Source organism: Fusarium fujikuroi, chromosome FFUJ_chr05 (genome assembly GCF_900079805.1).
Source record: "Fusarium fujikuroi IMI 58289 draft genome, chromosome FFUJ_chr05".
NCBI lineage: Eukaryota > Fungi > Ascomycota > Sordariomycetes > Hypocreales > Nectriaceae > Fusarium > Fusarium fujikuroi.
The window spans coordinates 3,133,295-3,157,218 of NC_036626.1; the positions used below are offsets into that span (position 1 = coordinate 3,133,295).

At 40.4% G+C, this 23,924-nt stretch overlaps 7 protein-coding genes; 4 read left to right on the plus strand and 3 right to left on the minus strand.

Moving 5' to 3' along the window:
* Positions 1-183: 183 nt before the first annotated feature.
* On the plus strand, positions 184-984 carry FFUJ_07717 (related to spherulin 1B precursor; the record flags this gene model as incomplete). XM_023578000.1 has 3 exons in its annotated part: positions 184-308; positions 363-505; positions 557-984. The coding sequence occupies 3 exons, from the start codon at positions 184-186 to the stop codon at positions 982-984; spliced, it is 696 nt and encodes a 231-aa protein (XP_023430972.1).
* Positions 985-2,286: 1,302 nt separating this feature from the next.
* Positions 2,287-3,099, plus strand: FFUJ_07718 (uncharacterized protein; the record flags this gene model as incomplete). XM_023578001.1 has 2 exons in its annotated part: positions 2,287-2,656; positions 2,708-3,099. The coding sequence occupies 2 exons, from the start codon at positions 2,287-2,289 to the stop codon at positions 3,097-3,099; spliced, it is 762 nt and encodes a 253-aa protein (XP_023430973.1).
* A 1,065-nt stretch (positions 3,100-4,164) lies between these two features.
* FFUJ_07719 (dioxygenase-like protein) lies at positions 4,165-5,427 on the minus strand (the record flags this gene model as incomplete). XM_023578002.1 has 2 exons in its annotated part: positions 4,165-5,198; positions 5,328-5,427. The coding sequence occupies 2 exons, from the start codon at positions 5,425-5,427 to the stop codon at positions 4,165-4,167; spliced, it is 1,134 nt and encodes a 377-aa protein (XP_023430974.1).
* Positions 5,428-15,410: 9,983 nt separating this feature from the next.
* On the plus strand, positions 15,411-15,923 carry FFUJ_07720 (uncharacterized protein; the record flags this gene model as incomplete). Its single annotated transcript, XM_023578003.1, has 1 exon — positions 15,411-15,923. One exon carries the CDS (start codon positions 15,411-15,413, stop codon positions 15,921-15,923), a length of 513 nt encoding a protein of 170 aa, XP_023430975.1.
* Positions 15,924-16,825: 902 nt separating this feature from the next.
* Positions 16,826-18,130, plus strand: FFUJ_07721 (uncharacterized protein; the record flags this gene model as incomplete). XM_023578004.1 has 3 exons in its annotated part: positions 16,826-17,137; positions 17,185-17,911; positions 17,967-18,130. The coding sequence occupies 3 exons, from the start codon at positions 16,826-16,828 to the stop codon at positions 18,128-18,130; spliced, it is 1,203 nt and encodes a 400-aa protein (XP_023430976.1).
* Positions 18,131-18,438: 308 nt separating this feature from the next.
* FFUJ_07722 (uncharacterized protein) lies at positions 18,439-20,829 on the minus strand (the record flags this gene model as incomplete). Its single annotated transcript, XM_023578007.1, has 1 exon — positions 18,439-20,829. The coding sequence occupies one exon, from the start codon at positions 20,827-20,829 to the stop codon at positions 18,439-18,441; it is 2,391 nt and encodes a 796-aa protein (XP_023430977.1).
* A 621-nt stretch (positions 20,830-21,450) lies between these two features.
* Positions 21,451-23,865, minus strand: FFUJ_07723 (uncharacterized protein; the record flags this gene model as incomplete). Its single annotated transcript, XM_023578008.1, has 1 exon — positions 21,451-23,865. One exon carries the CDS (start codon positions 23,863-23,865, stop codon positions 21,451-21,453), a length of 2,415 nt encoding a protein of 804 aa, XP_023430978.1.
* Positions 23,866-23,924: the final 59 nt, after the last annotated feature.

The window sequence follows — 23,924 nt, forward strand, 5'->3', positions numbered from 1 at the left end:
AAAACAATTTGTCTATATGTGAATGCTTGAATAATTTGAGTATATAAACTAGTTGATGTTCTTGTTGAAGTTGATCCGATCAAGCAACAATCGCTCAACATCCTCACACAACCTACTCCCAATAACTCAACAACCTTCGCATCTTCGCACTCGTTGAACAATCCCAATCGCAACATCATCGAAATGTTCCCTAACGCCGTGATATACGCTACTGCTGCTCTCTTGGGCTGCTCGTCCTTCGCGGCCGCAGCTCCTCAGGGCAAGACATCTGAGGTTAGCTTGACTACCAAGCTGGGACTCGCCGACACGTATGTCATGAATTTTGAACTCTCAAACTACAGGTCTCCTAACATTCATATCAGCTTCGTTGATCGCTATAGTCTTCTTCCCGAGGACAAAGACTTTCTCTTCAACTTTAACAGCACTCCCAGTGCTATAGCTAACAGCCAGACTTTCCCTGCTCTTACAGGCTCTGGCCTCAGTCTGGCTTCCGCTCAAATCCCAGGTATATACTCACCCTTCTCGTTTTTGAACATTACATGCTAATTGTATTCAGGCTGCTCTATGATCATGCTTCACACTCACCCCCGAGCCTCCGAGCTCTTTGCCGTCATGTCCGGCCGCGTCTACACCGAAGCCGTTCCCGAAGCCGGCGTCCTCGACGCCGAGGGAAAGCCTCGCGTCATCCGCAATGAAATTAGCGCTGGTCAAGCTACCATCTTCTACCAGGGAACCAAGCACTACCAGGTAAATCCCGACTGCGAGCCCGCCAGTGCCATCGCTGCATTCCCCTCCGAGGATATTGGCTTTGCTGCTGTTGCGCCTGGGCTGTTCTCTATCAAGGATGACGCTGTCATTCGTCTTTTGGGAGAGGCCGTTGATGGTGAGGATATTGAGAAGATCAGGGCTTCTATTCCCATGGATATGGGCATCAAGGTTGATGAGTGTCTCGCCAAGTGCGGTAAGCAGAAGCGTCAGGCTTGAGGATGGGGCCTTAATTGCGGTTAAGCTTTGAACTTCTGATTGAGTATTTCTTTCTTTTACTATGTTTCAATTGCGAGATATAGAGTTTAAGGTAGTTAAATTAGTTGGGTATAGATTTCTCCTGGAGCTCTTCTGGAATCATGATCCGAGTCCCTGATTGGCCTGTGATCTGATCATGTCAGGTGAACACCGATCTTATCAGATCTGGCAACGTCATGATAATGTAATCTGAACGGGCATTCCTTGCTTTGAGGGACTGGGTGTGCCCAGTCATGCCACCAATGGTAAACCCGGTGTGAACCAACCCAGCCACATCCCTTCGCTTGGGAAAACAGTCAAATCCACCAGAAATCTTGCTTTGACAGAATCCTGTCCCCTAATAATTCCCGTGTAACTACCAAGACCTCGATATTAGCTCGAAAATCTACTCTATTTACATGACTGTGACACTCTAGAGACCCGTATGTATCCGAAGACCAAGATGTTTCATTGGAACGACCTGACATGAAATGGCTTTTAGATTCAGCAATGGCAAAGAAAGATAAGAGAGATCTGCCAAAGACAGCCCAGCAGGAGAAAAAGGCAAGACAAGAGTTGAATACCGCTTCATACAATGTCTGGACATTGATTCTGCAAGTGCTCTGCTGTGGCTTGATAACAGGGGGAGCAAGCTAGAACAAGTGAACAATTTTATTAACTTGAGCCTTTTATTTCGCAATAACAGCGTTGCAAACGATCTGGGGGTTAATTTGAGCCTAGGCCAACGTCATTCAAGACTCGGGCAAGGCGTCGCTCGCCTCTTCCGCTACGTTATTCTAAATAATAACTCTTCTAATAATGTTTTATATCCGTTCAATGACATTTTTACAGATCATTATTGGTCAGTGAACTCTAAATCAACCCTGGTGAACTTTCTTGCACGATGTAACCACCAATAACATCTATTCTCAATTGAAGCCAAGAAACCATGCACTTTCGCGACAAAACGATGAGCGGAACAATGAACCTCCCGTCATATCATATCATGCATTTATGTCGCGCCGCTTTCTTCAGAGTCGGCTCAACTCTGCCCCGATTCGCCTCCGAAACTATCCCCAAAGCTGACGCTGAGCTTGAGCAAGACGGGTAGAACCGGACTCAGGCCAGCTAAAGGACATGCCACGCTAGGTCAGCTGGCCCATGCATCAATCACGAGTTTTCGCATTCGATGCGATGAGTCAATTCGTTATCAGTGTTAAATAGAGGCAAATGTCTCGATCATGCGATTAAGTCATTGCTGATCATCATTACGTCTTTACTACGATGGCACTACAAGGCCTAACTCGGAAGATACTGGCAACGTCACTAATTGCTGTAGTCACTGCTGGCGGTGTCTATGGCTACTCGATCCAGAAACGCGTATCCAAGGTTGATCGGAGCTTGATAACTCGGTTCAAGACCGTGCCAGAGAAGTTCCAGAAGTCAAGATCTGTTAGCGAGGTTGTCAATGCGAAACAGCACATATTCGATTCTGACTCTAGATACATCACGCTCGACATACCGCCTCAACATCGTGATGTATCTGATGAAGTTCTATTGGCAAAGTTCGTCAAAGGATATTTTGGAGGCCCTGTGATTAGACCGGAACGAGTTGCACTTTCAACTCTTGGTATGACACTTGTCAACTTTTCAAGTGAGTCTATCCTTTGCCTCAGTGTGATTGTATAGTTAACAAATCCAACAGAATCAGGACCAGCTCCAAGAAAGCTGTGGTCTTACACAGAACTTCCTGAAATTTCATTACCTCCAGTCAACACCATCCTATACGGAGTCTTTCAAGTTCTTGAAACTGAGATTGGTGCCAAAGTTGCGCCAAACCGCACTGAGAGCCACATCGACTTTGGATTTGGAAGTGACAGTGATGTGTTTGCTGGAGTCCACAGATTCGTGGTTGTGAGAACGAAGCAAGAGATGAGTGAAGAGAAAGTGCAGATTCACTATGAGTCCATGACTTGCAACCCTATGCAAAACAAGCCTCTCAGGCCACGGATATTGTTCAAGTTTCATGAATTCTATGCAGACTTGTTGTTTAGGGATGCAATATCCGAGATCAAACAGTGGATGGGTCAGTCTTGATATGTTGGACGGCGGGAAGGATTATCTCTCCTCTATAATCTTGTTTTACTAGTTTAAAGTACCAATGAGCCTATTACTCGACTATGCAACCCATTGAACCTCTTCCACAAGCGCCCTGGCCACAGAGGAAAGTCATGTTTGGCTCAGAGGGTCTTCGGCCTATCTGGTGGCGGCTCGAGAAAAGTACACTGTATGACGAGCCACGCCAGTAACATAACCAATCCTAGAACGAAGACCTGGATCTTAAAAGGCGCAGGAGTACTTTCAAGGGTACCCCAAACGACGAGAAGTGCCCCGTTCAAGAAGGAGAGAAATGACAAGACAGCTAAGTTACACTTAGCTGAAGCCAACTTCTCAATGGACTGCGAACCGTCGTAGTTAGGAAGAAAACGGCCACTAAAATGCGGCAGAGTCATCAGGAGGCTTAGATGTACCAAGGAAGTGTAGAAAAAGACTGCCACGAGGTCAGAGGTGTGAAAGGCTTCAATGTCAACAGTACTCACCTTTGGTAAAGTCTTCACTGTATATGGACAACATGTTGCCCTTCGAGAATTCTAACTATGGAAGGTAGGTAACTGCAGTCCAGAAGGGTAAGCTTTAGGCTATAAATATACGTAACGAGACCTCGATGCTGACAAGGTGTCATCCTTGGCAAGGTAAATGCCCTTGCCTATAGTAGCTTGACCTACGGTCTTGTTGCTGTGCCTCTTGTTGCTGCGCCTCTTGTTGCTGTGCCTCTTTTTGCCGTGTCTCTTCTTACTATATGTATCTCTTCTTAAAGCCATCTTAAGTGCCGGAAGAGGTTATTTTCTTATTTTAATATAAATATATCTCTTATAAAAAATATAATCAAGTTTTTCCTTTTTTGTAGAGTAATATTTGATATTTAATAAACCTTTTTTAAATAATAAAAGTATTTAACTATAAATAAGTATATATAATATTATTAAATTCTATTTTTAATTTTATAAGAGATTTAATGTAAGAGAAAAGTTTATTATTAAAATTCTAAAATTACCTTACCAAGCATTTTCCTTCTTATCCCATCAAGTTACCATGCATCGTTTAAACACCAACTGCAACAGGCACTGGCCCTTCAGGTAGCTTGCTACCAGCAATGTTACACTGTCGGAACAATCTGACCTCGTCTTCCGCAAAAGCACCAACCACTGAATGGATCACTCCTCGGTTATGAAAGAGAACAAGATCTCCTTGCTCCCAATCATGAGGATAGACCTTTTCAGGAGCAATACCAGGACGCTGAAGTTCGTGGACTCGCTCCCGAACGGCAGTAAGATCATCGATCACGGTTCCGTCCGCGAGGTGCAGCTTTCGAACGGCAGAGGGATGGACCTGGAGTGCTAAACGGCCTGTGACAGGGTTACGCCAGCACATAGGCAAGATCTGGATCTTTCCCTCCTCAACAGGTGGAAGATCCTCGACAGGAATCTCTTTGCCTTCAGAGACCAAGCCCAGACCATCGGAGCGAGACTTTGCACCACTCATCCAAACATATGGATGCGGAGCGTATTCAACCTTTGTAGTACGCACAAACTCCTTATCCTCAGGCGAAAGCCGGTCGTACATGGCGCAACCCGACACAAACGCTGTAGTGCCAAGCGGGACAGTCAACTCCTCATTGGTTCCGTCGTCGTAGACGAGGGTCTGTTTGCGACCTCCTGGAACACGGACAGCGAGGAGTGATGTTACCACGGGGGGAGCTAGGCCATACAGAGCCGCGTCGATGTGCCATCTGTAGAACCTGGTGAAGTCCAGATCCTTCTCATCTGGGATAGTGGTGGAGTGGAATGTGCGATGGTGAGGATGGCGGAGCTGAATGTTCTTCAGTCCTTCGTACTCCTCAACAAAGCCGTTTCCAATGACCTGCACCTGGGGTTGATGAGGGATGGTCTTGAGATCAGGGTGGAGGATTGAGCGCTTTGCGTCAATGGTCTTTCCATGGCCATAAGAGCCCGCAGCTTCAGGATCGAAGCGCTGGGTAATCTCATACTGGGCCTTGGGAGACAGATGGTTCTGGTTCTTGAAGACGAGAACTTGGTGGGTGAAGAGTGCTTCACGGATTACGTCAAAGTCGGCATCTGGAAACAGTCAGCCTGAGCTCATTGTTGATGAGAGATGTGTCTTACCAGAGGAGGTTACCGATTTCACGGGTATTCTCCCACTATGCGTTGTTTCAATCATTCACGAATATGCTTTTGATATCTTACCACTGATGTTTTCAACGTCAACGTTTGAGACGATGGCGCCAAAGTCAATGTTTGACTCGGCGGGTGTTGAGATGGGAGTGACTGTTATTTGAGAGGCCATTGCGATGCTCTTATCTGAAGAATTCTTGTAGCAAGTCTTTAAAAAATCCTGGTATTGAATCTGTTCCAGCGAAGTCGAGGGGATCTGTTTGTGTTTTATATCGCTATCTGAGGTCCATCGTTAGAGCGGGTCGCGGCGGTCGCCTATCTCTCTTATCTGCTCCGAGGATAAATCCGCTTTCGTTATCTCTCCGTACTCCGTAGCAAGTTACACAGTCGATAGTAATCTTATCACCGATTTTGCTTATCATAGGACTTCTACTGTGCTTCTCCGATCTTGAAATGATGTGGCAAACAATTGAGGTTCTGTAAATTCCGTTGATATCTCAACGAGATAGAACAAGGTCGCCCGCCAGAAAGAAAGCGCTTTCGCACAAGCATGCAAGTAGAACAAACGTATCTCGTTGGCCGCACATTTGATGATATGATCAAGCTCATGAAGTTGAATTTCACCGGCCACTCAGATGGTAATCGCCGTGATCATGGATATTATGAAGGTGTTCTTTGTTTCTGCAAGGTATGCATTAAAAGAAGACGGATATTTAAGATTACTTCTTTATTATTCATACAGTAGGCCAGCAAAAGTTCTAATATATCCCGATTTTACCCTAACCACCTTAAATATATCCTATTACTTTACTTTACAATTAATTAAGTAATATTTATTAAATTATAATAATATATATATAAATCTATAAAGAATTAAAAGGAGATTTTAGCTATATAGCTTAATACTTAATATAGTAGCTATTTATATAATAATACTTATTTAATTAGTTTAATATTAATTTTATTATATTTTTAATTATATTATCTTTAATTTTAATTTATAACTTCTTTATAGCTATAATTAATTAATTAAGTATTATAACTAACTTTAAATAAATAATAATTTTAAAATATATTTTATATATTCTCTTTTTAAGGACTTTTTAAAGATTTTTAATAAAATTAAGGTTAAAACTATATAAAGGCTAGTTAATAAAAAATATTTCTCTTTTTCTTACTTAAAGATAAAGCTAGTTTTAAACTTTTTAATAAGTAAATATATAGATATTATTATATTAAAATGTCTTTCTTATAACGGTTATAGGTTTCAAACAGGAAACTAGTCCATACTAGGTTTTATATTTACAGAAACGTAAGGCATATATACTAAGCTTAGCTTAATTGTCACATCTCTTAATAATTAAGTAATGCATATTAGGCTTATTAATATAAAGAAGTTTTATTAATAGCTAGTAAGCTAAATTCTATCTACTGCTAAACAAATATATATATATACTGTAGTATATACAAGTCGAACGTAATCGGTTCGACTCTATTCGTGTCTATTCGTCATGCAAGTCGAATGGCATGCATTCAACTGTTATAGGGTAGGTAGCTTTTAATTAGTAAAAAATAGTAGGGATGCATATATATATGCATAAGACTGTGTTGGGTTGTAATATAATCTCTCCCCTCTTTAGGGTCTTATCCTTAAGGCCTATAAGCAACTAAGTGTAGAATTATCAGTATGTCCTAAACTTACTCCTATAAACATTTTTCCTGCTAACAATATATCTAGCCGTGTCTCTAAGCATGTTAATTGTCCTAAAATAGCTTCTAAACGCCACAAAGATATTTCTAAATTAATCTATAAATTCGGTTTTAAGATACCTTGTTATTTGGCTTGTTTTTAGGCTAACTGTCTATAATATATAGTGGCTAAAGGCAAGCAGTAATGCGATTTTTACATCTCTAAGAAGTATACTAATTATAATTTTAGGGGAGTGACTTCTTAAGCTTATTTATCCTTCCTTCTTCCATATTCCCTTACTTACTGACCTGGTAGTTATATATATATTACATAAAAAAGACCGTATTAATAAGCAGAAAGAGCAGGCTAAGGCTAATCTTTAAGAGGCTTTAGCGCATCTACAGCATTTACATTATCAAGAGAAGCATCTTTATAAGAAGGCTACTAAAATAGTTCGTTATAATTATAAGGATCTTAATAAGTTAGAGGCATTAGAAACTTAAGAGTCATCTAATCGTCAAGCTGCTAAGTTATCTGCACTAAACGATATTCAATTATTAGAAGACTATAGGGTTATTAACTGGAGTTCTATACCTAATTCCTTTTTCCTCAGAGTCAATAGAAGTTCTTTAGAAGTTACTGGGCATTAATAAGGTATTTTAGTGGTTCCTATATATTTTTACTTTTTAGGTAGTTTTTCTATTTAATTAGATACCTTATTTATTTATTAATTTTTTGCATATCCCTGACTTCTTCTACTTTATAGAGTTCTAGTCTATTAATTTCTTCTAGTTTATTGCTGGTTTTAATATAAATTATATCTGCTGCTAATTCAAGTAGTAAGATATAAAAGATAGGGTAGATCCTGACCTTTAGTAGTAGGTCTAATTTATAGTTATTTTTTAAAACCTTCTTAACAATCTTATATAGTCTGATATATTTAAAGTTAAGTTTATAACTTAATCGTTTAATAGTGATATTTTTTATAGATAGGTAGACTATATCTCCCTCCAAAAAGGTAGGCCTTCCTACTCTTTTAGGGTTATAGTACCGTTATATCTATTTTCTTACAAATTCTAGTTCTATCTATAGTTCTTTATATAGGTTTCTTAGATCGTTACTTTTAAGTATAGCGGCTAGATTAATTATCTTAGGTTTTTATATATCGTAATATGCATCTAGTATAAATCTAAAGTTAGCATTAAATAGTATAAGTCATATACTTTCATTATAAGCAGTATTATAAGCAAGTTAGGCATAAGGTAGCTTTTTAACCTAATTATTTTGTTTATAATTGATATAACACTGCAGATACTATTCTAGTACTTAGTTTATTCATTCTATCTATCTATCTACTTGCAGTCTAAATGCTATTATAAGCCTGTAATTCAATCCTAAATGCGCTATAAGTGCTTTCTAAAATCTTAATGCAAACATTTCTCCTCTATCTAAGAGAATCTCTATTAGCATTCTATATATACTGGCAACATATCTATAGAAGATATATATAAGTTACTTAGCATCTATATCTTCTCTATAGGGTAGGTAATAAAAGAACTTTATAAGTCAATCTACTATAACCATAATACTATTATAGAAGATTCCGGTTAAGGGTTCTTCTGATAGTAGTAACTTAGTTATAAAGTCTATTATAATTAAGTCTTAGGATCGTTATACCACTAGTAGTGGTTATAGTTCTCCGTAAGGTTTATATTATTAGGCTTTGGTTTTTATGTAAAGGTCGCATTATCTAATAACTTCTTTTACTATTTTTCGTAAAATCCTATACCCTTATTATAACAGTCATTTCAGAATTTTTATTACTTCTTAATATCTATGTATCAGGTGTAAGTGAAAGCTTCTAATAAATTTCTATATATCTCTTAGGGTTTCCCTTGCTTATATCATTTACATCCATCCCAGCATCTGTATTGGTTATATAAACTGGTATTCTCTTTTATTATTTTTCTCTAGGAGTTATTCTATTGCCTTAGTTATGCTAGTATTATAATCTAGTCTTCTGCTAATTATATCTGCTCTTCTATTATCCAATTCTTTCCAGTAAATAATTATAAAGTTAAATTCATATAGGTATTTGGCATAGCATAATTATCATTAATTAAGTTCTTGCATCATGGCAAAATATAAAATATTCTAGTAGTCAGTATAAACTTTAATCTGGTGCATACTTCCTATAAGGTAGTATCAGAATTCCTTAAAACAGTTAATAATTGCTAGGAATTCTTTATTATAAATAGGGTAGTTGAGTTCTGCTCTATATAACTTATATAAGTAGAACGCAATAAGGTGTAATTTGCCCTAATCATCGCGTTAACCAATCTATCCTCCTAGTGCGAAGTCTAATAAGTCAGTCTTAAGTTCTATTTCCTTATTAGGGTTAAATATAACCAGTATAGGTTCGCTAAGGATTGCATCTCATAGCTATTCAAATGCTTTTTAGACATTAGGTATCCAAATAAACTTTCATTCCTTCTTAGTAAGTTCTATTAATAGATTTACTATCCTACTAAAATCTCTAATAAATTGTTAGTAATAGTTAGCAAAACCTAAGAAGCTCTATACCTCCTTAACTATCTTAGGTATTAGCCAATCTGCTACTGCTAAGATTTTCTTTCGTTCTATCCTAATTTCTCCAGGTATAATAGTATATCCTAAGAAGTCTACTTCTTTTATATAGAAGTAACTCTTTTCCGGTTCAACTAGTAGGTTGGCATCTTGTAAGGCTCTTAAAACCTTATAGATATATTCCTTATGTTCCTCTTTATTATCTGAGAAGATTAGGATATTATCTAGGTAGCACACTATAAAGATGTCTAAGTACTGTTAAAGTACGTTATTAATTATCCGCTAAAACGTTGTAGGTGTATTAGTAAGTCTAAATGGCATTACTAGATACTTAAAGAGTCTAAATTTAGTTCTGAATGCCGTTTTCTATTTATCTCCTTCCTTAATGCAGATCAGGTTATAGGCTCCTTTAAGGTTAAGAGCGGTAAAGATCTATTTTCCTTATAGGCAGTTCTTAAGTTCTGTAATAAGTGGAAGTAGGGTCCTATCCTTAATGGTAAGGGCGTTTAACCTTCTATAGTCTACAATAAGTCGTAATTTCCCGTTCTTTTTAGGAATAAATATTACTGGAAATCCTGCTAATAATATAGATATCCTGATGTTTCCTTTTGCCAGTTCTATTTCTAGGTATTCCTTTAAAGTTATTAATTCTTTTTTGTTAAGGTTATAAATCTTCTGGAATGGCAAGTCTTTTAATTTAAGCCATATTTCATAGTCCTAGCGGCTGTACTGTGGTACCTTCATTTTAAGTTTTTCGCTAAACAGTTTCTTATAGATACAGTATTTTTCTAGTATATTTTTAAGTCGGTCTTACTGTTCCTTCTTCTTGAGTTCCTTTTAGATTTATAATTGTTTATCTAGGCTATGTAATTATATTCTGAGGAGCTTTAGGATCTATTAATTTTGTCATTTCTTGCCTTTTATGTACTTATGCTTAACTCCTGTTAGAGGTGGTAAATTCTTTGCTTTATGCATACCTATACTATCCTTATCAGTCAGGGTTTAAGATCTCTTATTATTCATTATAATTATCCTGTTATCTCTATTAGCATTACTAGAAAAGGTAATTTAGCCAGTCTTCCAGTCAATATAGGGGTTCTTCTTTCGTAACTAATTAATACCTAGGAGGATATTAACTTCCTGATCTAGAGGAAGGATATTGAAGTCTATTCCCTGATTTTTTCCTTAGATAAAGACCTTAAGGTAATTAATCTCTTGATTAATGATCCTATCGTTATAATTGAATAGTTATCCTTCTGCATTGATTAGCAGGTAGGGTCTCTTTTTCTTTCTCTATGGTAGTTTTAGCTATATAATTATTTTTAGGTTAATAAAATTTCATTTAGCTCTATAATCAATCTAAGCATTTAGCTATTTCCCCTTAATCTGAACTCTTAGTACTAGGCATTATGGTGTAGGATCTTTGTATAGTCCTAGCGTATTTGTCGGTCTGAGTTATTCTCATCTAGTTTATTGGCTTATCTGTAGCTTAGTTACAGATAGCATATGACTTTTCCTGATATATCTTAGTGCATTTATTTGCAGTTACTGTTATTACATCCTTTTCCATTAGGGCAGTTATTAAGAAATTCCTTATTAAATAGCCGTTATCGGTATTCTTCTTCTGACTTCTTATCTAAGGTCTTATGTTCGCTTAGTTGTTTCTGTCCTGATAGGATATCTTATGTTAGGTGTAGGCCGTCTGCCTCCCATTAACATTGAATTTCCTTAGCATCTTCTAAGCTGGTGTCGTCAATTGAGGGTTCCTTTTAAAGATATTTATATCTTCCTTAGGTAATATCATTAAATTCTTTTTCTATGTCCTTAATAATCTTTATATTTTCTTTAATTCCTTATATTAATTTATTAACTTTATGTATTTTTCTATAAAGTGCTATACTAAATTAAAGTTCTGCTACTTTAAGGTAGTTATACTAAAGGTATACCGAGTATCCTTTTATTTCATTCGTTAGATAGGGTTTATCGTTAGGTATTCTATTTATAGATATAGGAAAACAGTCATTATCTATTTTATCTAGCTTATATTGCTTGCATTAATGGTTTTTGCATAAAACCTAGGCTATCTCATTATATTAAAGGTATATTAGCAGTATTTATACATTATCCTATACATTAAGGATAGGTTCTAGGTATAGTAGGTTTAGAGCATTATTAGTATGGTAAGCCCTAATATAGACCTTGCTTCCTGTTTCTATGTCTTAATATTCCCTGGCTTCTTATATACAGATATCTTCTTACATATTATAAATCCTTAAACCGTCCTTATTAATCTTCTTTTTATAGGGTTACTTCTATTTCTATAAGATCTATTTATCTTAATAATAGAGGTACTAAGCGGTTATCTTAGCGTATTTGCCTTTATGTCCTATACTGCAGGAGTTTCATTACTTCTTCTATTAAAGTTAGTTTCCTGCTTTAACCTCTTATTTCTAATATTCTTTTTTATCTTAAAGTATCATTCTAATAGGAATATTATCTAACAGTCTGGATAGTTTGCCTAAATCTTCTATATTAGAGATAATAGCTTTTCCTTTCCTAATGACTTCTAGTGTTTATAGTTTTTCTATATTTAGCTATTTCTTAAATTCTTTAAGTTTCTTTCTATTTACTTCTTTTCTTTATTCTCTTTATTTTTCATTAAAGTATTCTCACTTCTTTAGGTCTTGTATATATTTGTAGTATCTCTGATTTTACAGCTTATTTCATCAGATTCTTTTCTATTCGAGTTCTTCTAGAGTGTATAACTTATTCTTCTTTCCTAGTTTCCCTTCTTCTTCGGGTTCTAACCATATGATTTCACTTTCTCCATTAAATTATCCTTTATATCTACTTTGTGTTATTCCTAGTATTTAGGTTTATACGGCTATTTAAGGTTTAAGCTATTATATTAGTCCTAATATTTACTTACCGTAATTAGGGTCTTATAGCTTTCTAGGTTATAGATATTACTGTACTATATATCTAAACTAATTACAGTTATAATATTTGCACTTAGATATATTATATGGTCCGCGATTTCTATTATCCATTTAAGTAACTCCTAGAGTCATCAGTCCTTTATGTGATCCATATAAGGTATTATTTTAGTTACTTCCTCGTTACTGTTATTAGTTTTGAGAGTTACCCTAGTTATTGTTGTTTTGTTGTTGGTTAGGGTAGTAAGGGTTAAAATCGTTTCCCCTTTTATAGTTGGCTCTCTCTTTTCTGCATTTATACTGTCATTTATTAATTTTAACTGCTATAATAATATATGTGGTTAGGTCTTTAGGCCTATTAGCTAAGTACAGTTTATCCTTAACTTCTTCTTTTAGACTTCAGTAGTAGATTTCTATAAGTGAGTTGTCGTCCTATTGAGTTTTAGTGGCTAGCTGTTGAAACTTAGCTAAATAGGCTGCGTATAACTTATGCTATCAAAGCGCAAGCAGTTTAGCTGCTGCCTGTCGTTCCTTATTGACTACTTTGAAATTATCTTTAAGTGCTTATTTAAAATTTTCCTAGTTTCTAAAGATATTCTAGGTATCTTAATTCTAGAGGTTTTCTTTATTCTTAAGGTAGTCCCTTATAATAGGTTTAAACCAGTCCTTAGCATCTCCTTAGATTAGTGGTGCAGTAAATAGTAGCTTCTTTATAGGGCTATCCAGCCTATTAGGAAATAATTAAAAGTATCCTTTTATTTAGGTAAGGAATAGAATTATGTCGCTTGCCTGTCCTTTGAATAGTTCTGGCTTAGGCGGCTTAAGTGCTTCTCCAGAATCCCTTCTGCGGTGCTTATAGTTGCCTCCTTCATTAGTCATAGCAGGTCGTAAGTTCATTTATACCTATAAGTTATGAATAGTATTGCGAAGCTGTTGAACTTTAGCTGCCATTTTAGTATTGCTAGGTAGTGCTTTAGTATAAGGCAGTGCGGGGGTGCTGGCGTTGCTAGATATCTTAATAGTATGATATTACTCAGTATATACGCAGTATATGCTAAACAAGAGCTATTAACGTATAACAGTTATAGGTTTTAAATAGGAAACTAGTCTATATTAGGTTTTATATTTACAGAAATATAAGGCATATATACTAAGCTTGGCTTAATTATTATATCTCTTAATAATTAAGTAATGCATATTAGGCTTATTAATATAAAGAAGTTTTATTAATAGCTAGTAAGCTAAGTTCTATCTACTGCTAAATAAATATATATATATACTGTAATGTATATAAGTTAAATGTGGTCAGTTTGACTCTATTTATATCTGTTTGTTATGCAAGTCAAATGGCATGCGTTTAACTGTTACAGGGTAGGTAGCTTTCGATTGGTGAAAAATAGTGGGGGTATATATGCACGTGCGTAAGACTGTGTTAGGTCGTAACATTTCTTTCTTTAATAAGATTAAAAATATAAAATTATAAATAGAATAGAATATATTAACTTAATATTCCCTTTTTTTTTAAATTTAAGATTCCCTAAAAGAGAAATAATTATAAATAGTTTATTATAGTTAATTATACTATAAAATATCTATAAATATCTTATAGGCTATCTATAGATTTAGACTTTATTTTTATAAAGCCTTTTACCTTATAGTATTATTAAAAGAAGCTTTTAAAAAAGAAATCTCTAGACTTATAGCTTAATAAAATAACTACTTAATATAATTACTATTTATATAGTTAATTATAACTTTATTAAAAAACTATTAATTATATTAAAAAGATTTATCTTTATAATAGTATTTATTTATAAAAGCTTTCTTTAATTAAATAGCTTTTTTAATAAAAAATAGGCATTAAAATATAAATTTATATTATATTTTTTTATTAAGAAGTTAATAATAAATTATCCTTAATAATAATCTTAAATATATTTAACTTATAATATCTCTATATAAAATAAAAAGGTTATTTTTAATAAGTATTTTAATATATATTTTATTTTAATTTAATAAAGCTAAAGGCCTATTAAAATATAATTTATTTTTAATAGATTTTTAATATCATTTATATTAAATAATCCTATAGATTATATAATAACTTAATTTCTTTTTATTTATAATTTCCTAAATATAAATATTTAATTTATATATTATTATAAACCTTATTTTTATATAAAGAGAATAATATACTTTTTACCTTATTTTGGGTATTTTAATTTATAGAAATAATATAATAAAGTTATAGTATTAATATTAAGGTTTTATTAAAAGTAGGGTTAGACCTAGAATGTATTAGAACTTTTGCCGGCCTACTATAATTTTAAAGCACTTAATGCATAAGAACTCTAGAGCATGAAGGAATAACATACCTGTTGAGCAACTGAACATACTGTCCGGCGCTTTTTTCTTTGTAGTACTGGATTCAGGTTCAATCACTAATCCTTTGAACAGAGGCAAATTAAATAGGTTAGCTGCATGATGAAGGTCGTGATCTCTCAGTGATTGGCTGAAAGTGGGATATATGCGTAAGTAATTCAATAGCCTAGATATTAGTATAAGATAACCATATAAGAATCATGATCTTTTTGGATTCTGAAAGGCAACCATCATCGAGAAATAACTCCAAGGTCCTACATCAAGTCTTCTTCAGTACCAGAACGCAGACAGCTTAATGCCTTCACCAGCTTTCCTAAGCTACCACCAGAACTGCGACTCATGATATGGGAAATGGCTCTTGATCGACCTCACCATACAGTCCACGTGTACCCTTTCGAAGATGACACTGACCATAAATCGATTAGTAGACTGACACTTAATTTCATCCTCGAGAGAGAGTATGATTTGTGCATGATGCATAAAGGTGAGATGGTAAGTGAGCACGATGAAAGAGGAAGAGACAGGGGCATGTGGAGGGCATGCAGAGACTCCAGGCAAGTCATGAAAACGAGCACCAGAGGCCCAATCGAATCATATTTCGATAATCCCTTCACAGCTCGACTTACCAGTATCATGAATGCGGATATCATACATCTCGTGCGTGTCCCCTATCCCCTGGACGAAATTATCACCATGGGGATAAAACCCGGCCAAACCATTACGAAAAGAGTTGGCAGGGCTATAAAGTCAGAAAATATTTTCCTGATTGATATCAAACGCCCTTTACATCGCACGAGCGCCCGTCTAGCTGTGTGGAGGTTTGACGACTGGTTTGCGCCACCTGGCCGAGTCTTTCTTGTCGACTACGGCTTGAAGCGAATAAGGCCTATAGAGCCTGGGGCTAGTGTACCTGATGTTATATTCGAGAAAAACGGGAGGAGGTTTGTCAAGGTTCGCATGGATGGTGTCGGGTGGGAGAATGACGTTCCGGGACAAAGAAACCAGCATGTGCGCTATTTCATTCCGGACGGGTATCGTACTAGATTCCACATTGCTGCCTGCGAGTATGTATAGGAGTATGGCAGATGTTATGAGGTTAGAGAACTGCGAGGGACTTGGGCGTGTTGGAGAGCATATTTTGAGTCAGGAGCAGTAAATACAACTAGGTAGACGAGCCCGAAATAACACATCGCTTGGCAGAATACATGGGTCATGTCATACATTGCACTGACTGTTGAGATAGTAAAACCGAGCTTGAAATATAAAGTTTTCGGTAGCTCTCTACCCTACTCTGTAAGGTACCAGCTATTCGCTCCAGAAGGAGGGCTCAATTCCGCTGCTGTAGAGGTGCGGCTTATCCCGAGATGGGAGCTGGATCACGCAGTGACCATTTTCGGAGGCTCGTTTCAATTACCACTGAAACGCCCAAGCTCACTAAACAGATAAGATAGTGAGTCCCATCAGATAATAAACTCGAGCTGTCAGAAGATAAATCTGATCTGATTGTGACTAACAATCCCGAAGCCACCTCAACGGCAATTGTCCGTCCAAGCAATGGCGCAATCGCAACCTCCATCCCCATTAGGAAATTCCAAGGGCTAATCAACGCCGCGATTATCTCTCTTGAACCTAGAAACCGTGTAAGCCTCAATTGGCACCACCTCAATTAACAAAATCCCCAGATTCGTAGCCCTCGTAAATAACGTCATCCTCAATTCGGGGTCCTGATTGGCTAGTTTCGCCGTTGACATGCTTAGCCTGTTTCGTTGATGGTGGGAGTACGACTCCGTGATATTGCAGCTCGAGCACGCAATACACCAACAAAGGCGTCATTACACTGCGGGGGCCGGTAACGGATGGTACCTGGGGAAAAGGGTATATATAAGATGATTGCCGAGGATAGCATTCGATGTCAATTAACTCACTATTCAAATTGGAATTCTTGTCTTGTCTCTATAGCGATTTCATCAATCACAATGGCTCCAGGTGCTCTCATCGACGAGTCTTCTCAGACTCCTCTCCCTCAAGTCAAGAACGCAGATGCCCCTCGTTCAATCTTTCCCGATGGCATCCGTACCTCGGGTCAACATCCTCCTCTTTATGACGCACTAAAGCCTTACTCTGAATTCCCCAAGGAGATCACAGGTCCTACGCTTTGGAAGAAGGAGGACTACGAGAACTCACCTGAGCGATGGACTCATCCTTTCACCGATGAGGAGATTCAAGAGTTGAGCGATACCGCTGATGCTTTCATCGCCAGTGGCACTCCCCTCACTGGTATCTCCAAGGTATGATGGCAGTATCACAAGACAGTTTTCAAAACTAACATGTTCAGTCAAACTTCCCTCTTCCAAAGTTGGGTAGAGTCCTCGAGATCCTTCGAGAAGACCTTCTCAACGGCAAAGGCTTCATCCTTTTCAAACGCTTCCCAGCTGGAGAATGGGGTCCTCTCAAGAACGCAGTAGCCTACATGGGTCTCGGTACATACATCGGTTACTTTGTCTCCCAAAACGGCTTGGGCCATGTCCTCGGCCACGTCAAGGATGTCGGTGATGACGCTACACAAATCGACCGCGTTCGTATCTACCGCACAACAGCCCGTCAGTACTTCCATGCTGACGACTCCGATATCGTCGGTCTTCTCTGCGTCCACCGTGCCAAGGAAGGTGGCGAGAGTGATATTGTCAGCATTCACAATGTCTGGAACGATCTTCAGAAGAACAACCCCGATGTTGCTGAGCTTCTGACACAACCAATCTGGTACTTTGACCGCAAGGGTGAGACATCAGTTGGCGAGGAGGAATGGATCCGAAACCCCATCTTCTACATCGAGAACGGTGGCCAGGGTCGAGTTTACTGCAAGTGGGATCCTTACTTTGTGAGATCTCTCACAAGATTCTCCGACAAGGGTCTTATTCCTGCTCTGAGTGAGGAGCAGAAGCATGCTATGACTGTGCTGGAGGAGACTTGCCAGAAGTTGGCTTTGCATATGATTCTTGAGGTTGGAGATATTCAGTTCGTCAGCAACACGCATCTCCTCCATGCACGAACAGCATACACAGGTAAGATATCCCATTCAACAATCATGCCAGGTATGAGAGTACTGACATCTTACAGATCATCTTCCTCCCGTTCCTCGAAGACATCTTCTTCGACTATGGCTCTCTACTCCCGAGACTGAGGGCGGATGGGCCCTACCTTTCCATGATAGCAAGGAGAAGAAGAGAGGAGGTATTCAGGTAAACAACACTGCACCAAGATGCCCTCTAGATGCAGAGTAAAAGTCCATTTTGATAAATTAGCGGTCATCATTTCACAAAAATTAGCATATAAGAATAATAACAGTTAAAGATAATGAATCCCTTGAGAATGTGATTACTCTATGCCTTTTTCCCCTCCCTCGTTCAAGTCTTGATTTGTTTGCTTGATATCTCTGCGGGATATGAGGCTCATCGAACCAAGTTCAAAACACATCGTTCTTATCAACCAGTATTTGGTTGTCTATGCGCAAAGACATCCCATTTAATCCATTATCAAATCTATTCAAATCTAAACCGTTGAGGTTACAAGAAGATCTATGCTCTACCCTCTAAAGCAACCACGAAATCAAAGGCCTCATGAAAAAAGCGATCAAAAGAACAATAACAACCGGCAAGTACGCAATCATTTTGGACCAGTCAACATCCTCTATCAAGTCCTCCAAACCTGGAGAAACCAAGTTGAAAGGGAATTGGGGAGGATACAGCTCCCTTCGTCGTCGTCCCCTTTCAACAAGATGATGTGCCTCATTCTCGACAGCCACGATAATGCTGTGGTACCCAGCCAAACTACTGCGCACGTATAGCGTCTGACGAGGCTTGTCATACGTCCATTCTACGTTCGTTCCGTGGACACGTAACTTGTGTGCGTCGTAGTGATACCCCGGGATGAAAATCTCAGTGAGGTGTGCCTTCTCATCGACAGGTTCTTTGGTCGCTGTGCTGGTCCACTCATATTCGAAGCGTAGTGATTTATGGTTCCAGTTGGACTTTTTAGGAATGCCGGCTGTCTTCACAGCATATGGTCTGATGATAACGTCGAGGATACGACCACCTTTATAAAGCTCGTCATGCTCGTGGAGATGATTCCGGTAGTCAGGTCGTACGGGGCCATTCTCGCTGACCTCGTCGCCATTGATGACAGAGAAATCCTCATTGTTCCACCCGTCACCGTACTCAACTCTGTTATTTGGGTTGTAGTTCCACAGTGTGTAGTTGAGCTTGTTGTCCTCCATGGCGGAGATCAAGCCGTTCATCAAATGGCGTTGCGTGTCGTAGCACCCTGTGCGGAAAGCTTCTGCCTTGTTGATGTCGTACGAGAGGCCAATCTCGCCAATAACCATGGGAACTTTACCCAAGGATTGCTTTCCGTACTTGACAATGTTGCCAAGCTGCCTTCTGTAGTTGTGTCGAAGTCCTGCGACGCCAAAGTAGAGCGCGTTGAGGACAAACATGCCTCGCGTGAGACCTTGGACATTGACGCTCATCCACGAATGACTCTTATTGAAAAGGACATTGAGATCGTAGAAATGAGGTGCATACACAAAGTTCCGTGGGCGTGGAACCTTGATCACTTCCTTCTCGGCATACTTCTGCCGAAGCCATTTCTTGTTATCAGGATCCTGCGTCGGCCAAGGGGGGATGAACTCATTGGGGATCGGTTCAATGAAGCTAAACTGCTTCGCCTTCTTGCGCGACACACGCTCCGTAAACTTCTGCAGAAAAGGCGCATAGCAGTCGTTGTACCACTCAATAGGCTTTCCCTCACGACCTGGTCGGTGATCAACTTCAAAGTAATCATCGTCACGAATGCGTGCTGTCTTCTTCTTTTCGTCCCACTCCCAGACGCCATGGGCGCGCCACAGGCATTCACCCATTCCCCGACCGTGGCCGATAGGTTGGTCTTTGAGGGACAACCATGCAGAGCGACCTTTGGGGTCAATGCGAGACTTGTGGGATACACGAGTTGGCCATGGCCATGATTTGACATAGTAGTCGACATCTTGGGCATAGCCACTTCCAAGAGCGAGAGCTTGTGCGAGAGACGGGCAGTGGCCGATATGTAAGTCGGTGTCGTAGTTCCAGAAGTGAAAATGATGAAGGTTGACGAGGCCGCGATGGGGTTCATTCATAGGTTCAAAGCCAATGCATGCTTCGAGATGACTGATTTCATCTGCGAGGCGACCGAAGGCTTCAACGCAGGCGTCTTGGAGGAATTGTTGCGCTGATACTTCATCGCCGGCGTCCTTTTTGCGACGACATTTGAGATTGGGAGCTAAAGCATCACCAGCCCAAAAGAGAGTAGCCATTGTCGACGCAGCGAGCTTCTGGTAACCTGAAGGCCACAAGAATGGACCACCTGGTTCTTTTGGATTTGGTGGTTCACTCGCCCGTTTCTTCTCATCTTGACTGTGGACGTAGGCAGCGCCTGTGTCAGTGAAGGCCTCGATGTCGAGACCTACAACTTCAAACGTCCAGCCAGGTGCACCGCTTCCACCACTGTACCGACTCCAAACATCTTGATGCGCACAAACAAAGCACTTAATACCATACTCAGGCATGAGCTCAATCAATTGGCGCAGGTAGTCGATGTACTCTGTATCCAGGTCCTCAGGGTCTGGTCCAGCATGGCCAATTGACTCCCAGGTAACGAGCAATCTCACAAAGGGCACACCCCAAGCCTGCAGACGGCGAAAGTGCAGCGGCGCATCTTCCAATGGAAAAGGTCTTCCCACAAAAGTGACGATGCGATGGTTCTCATAGAAGCCATGATCCAGGTGAGACAGGCCGTTTGGCTCAGTGGGTAGCTTAGAAGCACCCGAGATGTTTAGGCCGCGAAGGGAGAGGACGCGGTTGTAGTTGTCGACGAAGTACTCGTCTTTGATACGAATTGGACCGCCTAACGCAGCGTCCGAGAGGTCAGCTGCTGCGTGGATGGACATCTTGGGTGTGAGTGAGCGTGTGAAGCGGAGGACACGGTCGGGACACGCAAGCTGAAGGGGCGACTGGAGGCACAGTACAGGCAGCACAGCTGAGCTCTAAAGTACTCCACTGTGATGCTTGGCTTCCCTATTCTTAGCGGTGTGGCACCAGTATCACCGTAATTGACATGGATCATTTGACGGGTGCGCCAGAACAATGATCAGTAGAAACTGTAAAATGAGGACAGTGAGGTGGATTTATATGCTGTATGATCTCTTCACACTTTGGCATTGGGACCACTATACATTTTTGGCGTGGTGGGAAACGTTGATTAAAAACACCATTGTGGCCATGACCTCACTAACTGCGTTGTTGGATGGGCATCATTAAAATATTGAGGGGACTTTAACAATTTCTTCGGGCGTCTCGGCGGGACATCATACAAGCTTTACACAGAGTCAAACTCAATGGACAATGTAAAAATGAAGGTCATGTCTTCGTAAATTAAAATGTTGTTTCGCAACACTAAATATCCAACGCTATGCTCTGATATCCAAATGTGCTTCCATTGCTTCAATGCCATACGCTAACAATGCACCGGCCTATACCAGAACCCACCCAGAAGAAAAAGAGAAAAGCATCTAATTTTCCTGTCTCTCCCTCCTGTTCACCATCGCATAACTCATTCTGCGCGCCGCCCTGTCGCCCCAATTCATCACCGAAAGACCTGGTGACCGTCCTGTGGCCATAGCCTTTTCCTGGCTCACGTCACCCTCAACGCCAAAAGAGTAAGTCCTCTCGCCAGTTCGATCAGACACAATTCCGAATCCAATCTTGCTACTCTTGACGTCAGCTTCCCTCTCCCATCGAAGCTTGTCAAGACTGGAAGCTCTCGTGGCTGCAAGAATGGCAGAGAAGCTTAGACTTCGCATCATGGCATCCTCTTCCATGGCGTTGACGCCAGACGCCACCGCAAGAATGGTGATTCCCATGGATAACGCGTACACTGCCCATAATTGCGCATAATTATAGAAGAAGCAGTTTCTATTCTGCCATCTGACGCAGGGGTAATCCAAGTCTGGGCCACTGTCGAATCGTCCTGAGTATTTCGACGGGTCAGCTGCCCAAGACACCGCAGACATTTGCGGATCGGACAGGAATGATATCAGAATTTCCTCGTAGAACTTTTGCACCTCGAGGGGGAAGTTTGCCACTGGCAGGTAATTGAGACGATCAAGCAATCTCGTCTGAAGAATTTCGCTGTTAACGTTGAAGTTGGGCATTGTAGTCGTACCATTCAAAATGGCCCGCAATTGACTTCCCACGGCGTGGTAAGCGGCTGTCAAGCGATAATTCTTTGTGTCATTGGGGAACACGTAGTTATCCTCAGGCGTCGCCAAGGTCCGGTCCTTAAGCCTCTTGTCGGGATCCTTCTTATCGGGGATGAAGGTCGTATCTATGACTTTCTTGAGGAACTTGCGCTCCTGGACATCGTGATACTGAACCCCGCCACTGTGGTTGAACTGAACCTTGTACTTGGTCTGGTAGTGCTCACAGCCAAAAATGGTGGGGGTGTAGGCTTTGAACCAGTCGCCTTCTTGAGGCTTGTCGGGCTGGGGCTTGGTTCTGTCCTCAACATCAGCGTAACCGAACCAGAGGATGGGCTCTGTCCGGAAGGCAGCAAAGTTCCTCGGGTAAGGGGGTTTCGCCTTTGGTCTTCCACCAGCTTCCGCGACCATCTGGGGGTTCTCATAATCTCCTCGGTCCAGCATTGCATAGTATGTAAGGTTTCCCATGGGAGCGAGGACTGATGTGTCAAAAGGACACTCTGCGTCACCGAGCTTCTTCACTTTGGCTTTCACTCCCGAGGCCAAATCCGTACATTTGTATCCTGGACCAACGAACTCAATGGTATAAGAGCAATTCCATCCTTTGCCGCAAATCTCCGCAGGCGCTTTCGGGCGCATAATGGCCTGCTGCGTGTATGCTGTTTTTAAAGCGATGGTATTGAATTGACGACTCGATGCTGTGAAGTAGTCAAACTCCTCCGGTTTGTTCTTATCGGGTGTTTCTCCCGCCGGAGCAGTGGAATTCCACAAGGAGACGGAAGACTCAAAATAGCCATCAACTCTGACGGGGTCTCTCCAGTACACAGTCTCTTCATGAGTGAAATTGAGAGTGCGAACATTTTGACAGCGTGTTATTTCTTCCTTCCGTTGAGGTACGACAGTAAGGGTATAAGATGTAAAAATGACAATTAGAGGCGACGTCCAGATGAATATTGTCAGCGCCATTGCGAACTTGGCGTTTACCCAAGCTTCCCAATTGAGAAGGGCTGTCAGATCCTCGGAGGCCGCGAAAAGCGAGTCAAGAGTGGAGAGCGTAAGCATCTTGCGACGGATCATCATCAAGACGCGCTGTCGGAAAGCGAGCACCACGGCATTGAGAAAGCAGGCCTTGGAAAGGAATGCTAGTAGAGCGCCGTATCGAAACTTGCCCTGCTGGTCGTTGGCAAGTTGTCCGTGGAGTCCCCGATAGTAGAAATGGTGGCCCACGGCGAATGCGATCCCCGAGAAGACGAGGACGTACATGCTCCATGATGGCTTCCATTCATGTATCCACCAATTTATCAATCTATTTCGGGGAGGCCCATTTGGAGGGACACCGGGAGGACCAGGCATACCGGGAGGACCTTGAGGCACATCGGGAGGACTGTTCCTTGGCAGCTCACTAGCCATCAAGAGCGAAGCGTTGCTGTCCTCCCTGTAATTCTGAGGTCGACCGGTACCCGGCGTGTGAGGATACGCCGGCTCCCATATTCCCAGCGGTGTCGAAGCGCCATAGTAGGTTGTATCGGTCGTGGTTTGCCGCTGTAGATATGGTTGATGAGTTGCGCGCTGGGCAAAGGACGAGGTCGAGTAGTCGGGAGAGGTATACGGCGAGGTATTCTTCACGGATCCGATAGGTTTCCTAGCGATAGACGGACTCGTGGGCTCCCAATTCGATTGCGCGTGTTGTGCAGAGGGATCGTGATCAGGGTAATCCCTCAGCTCCATGGTGACGGGGAGGAGCTGGAACTCAACTGCAGCTGGAGCTGTAGGTAAATTGAGTTATG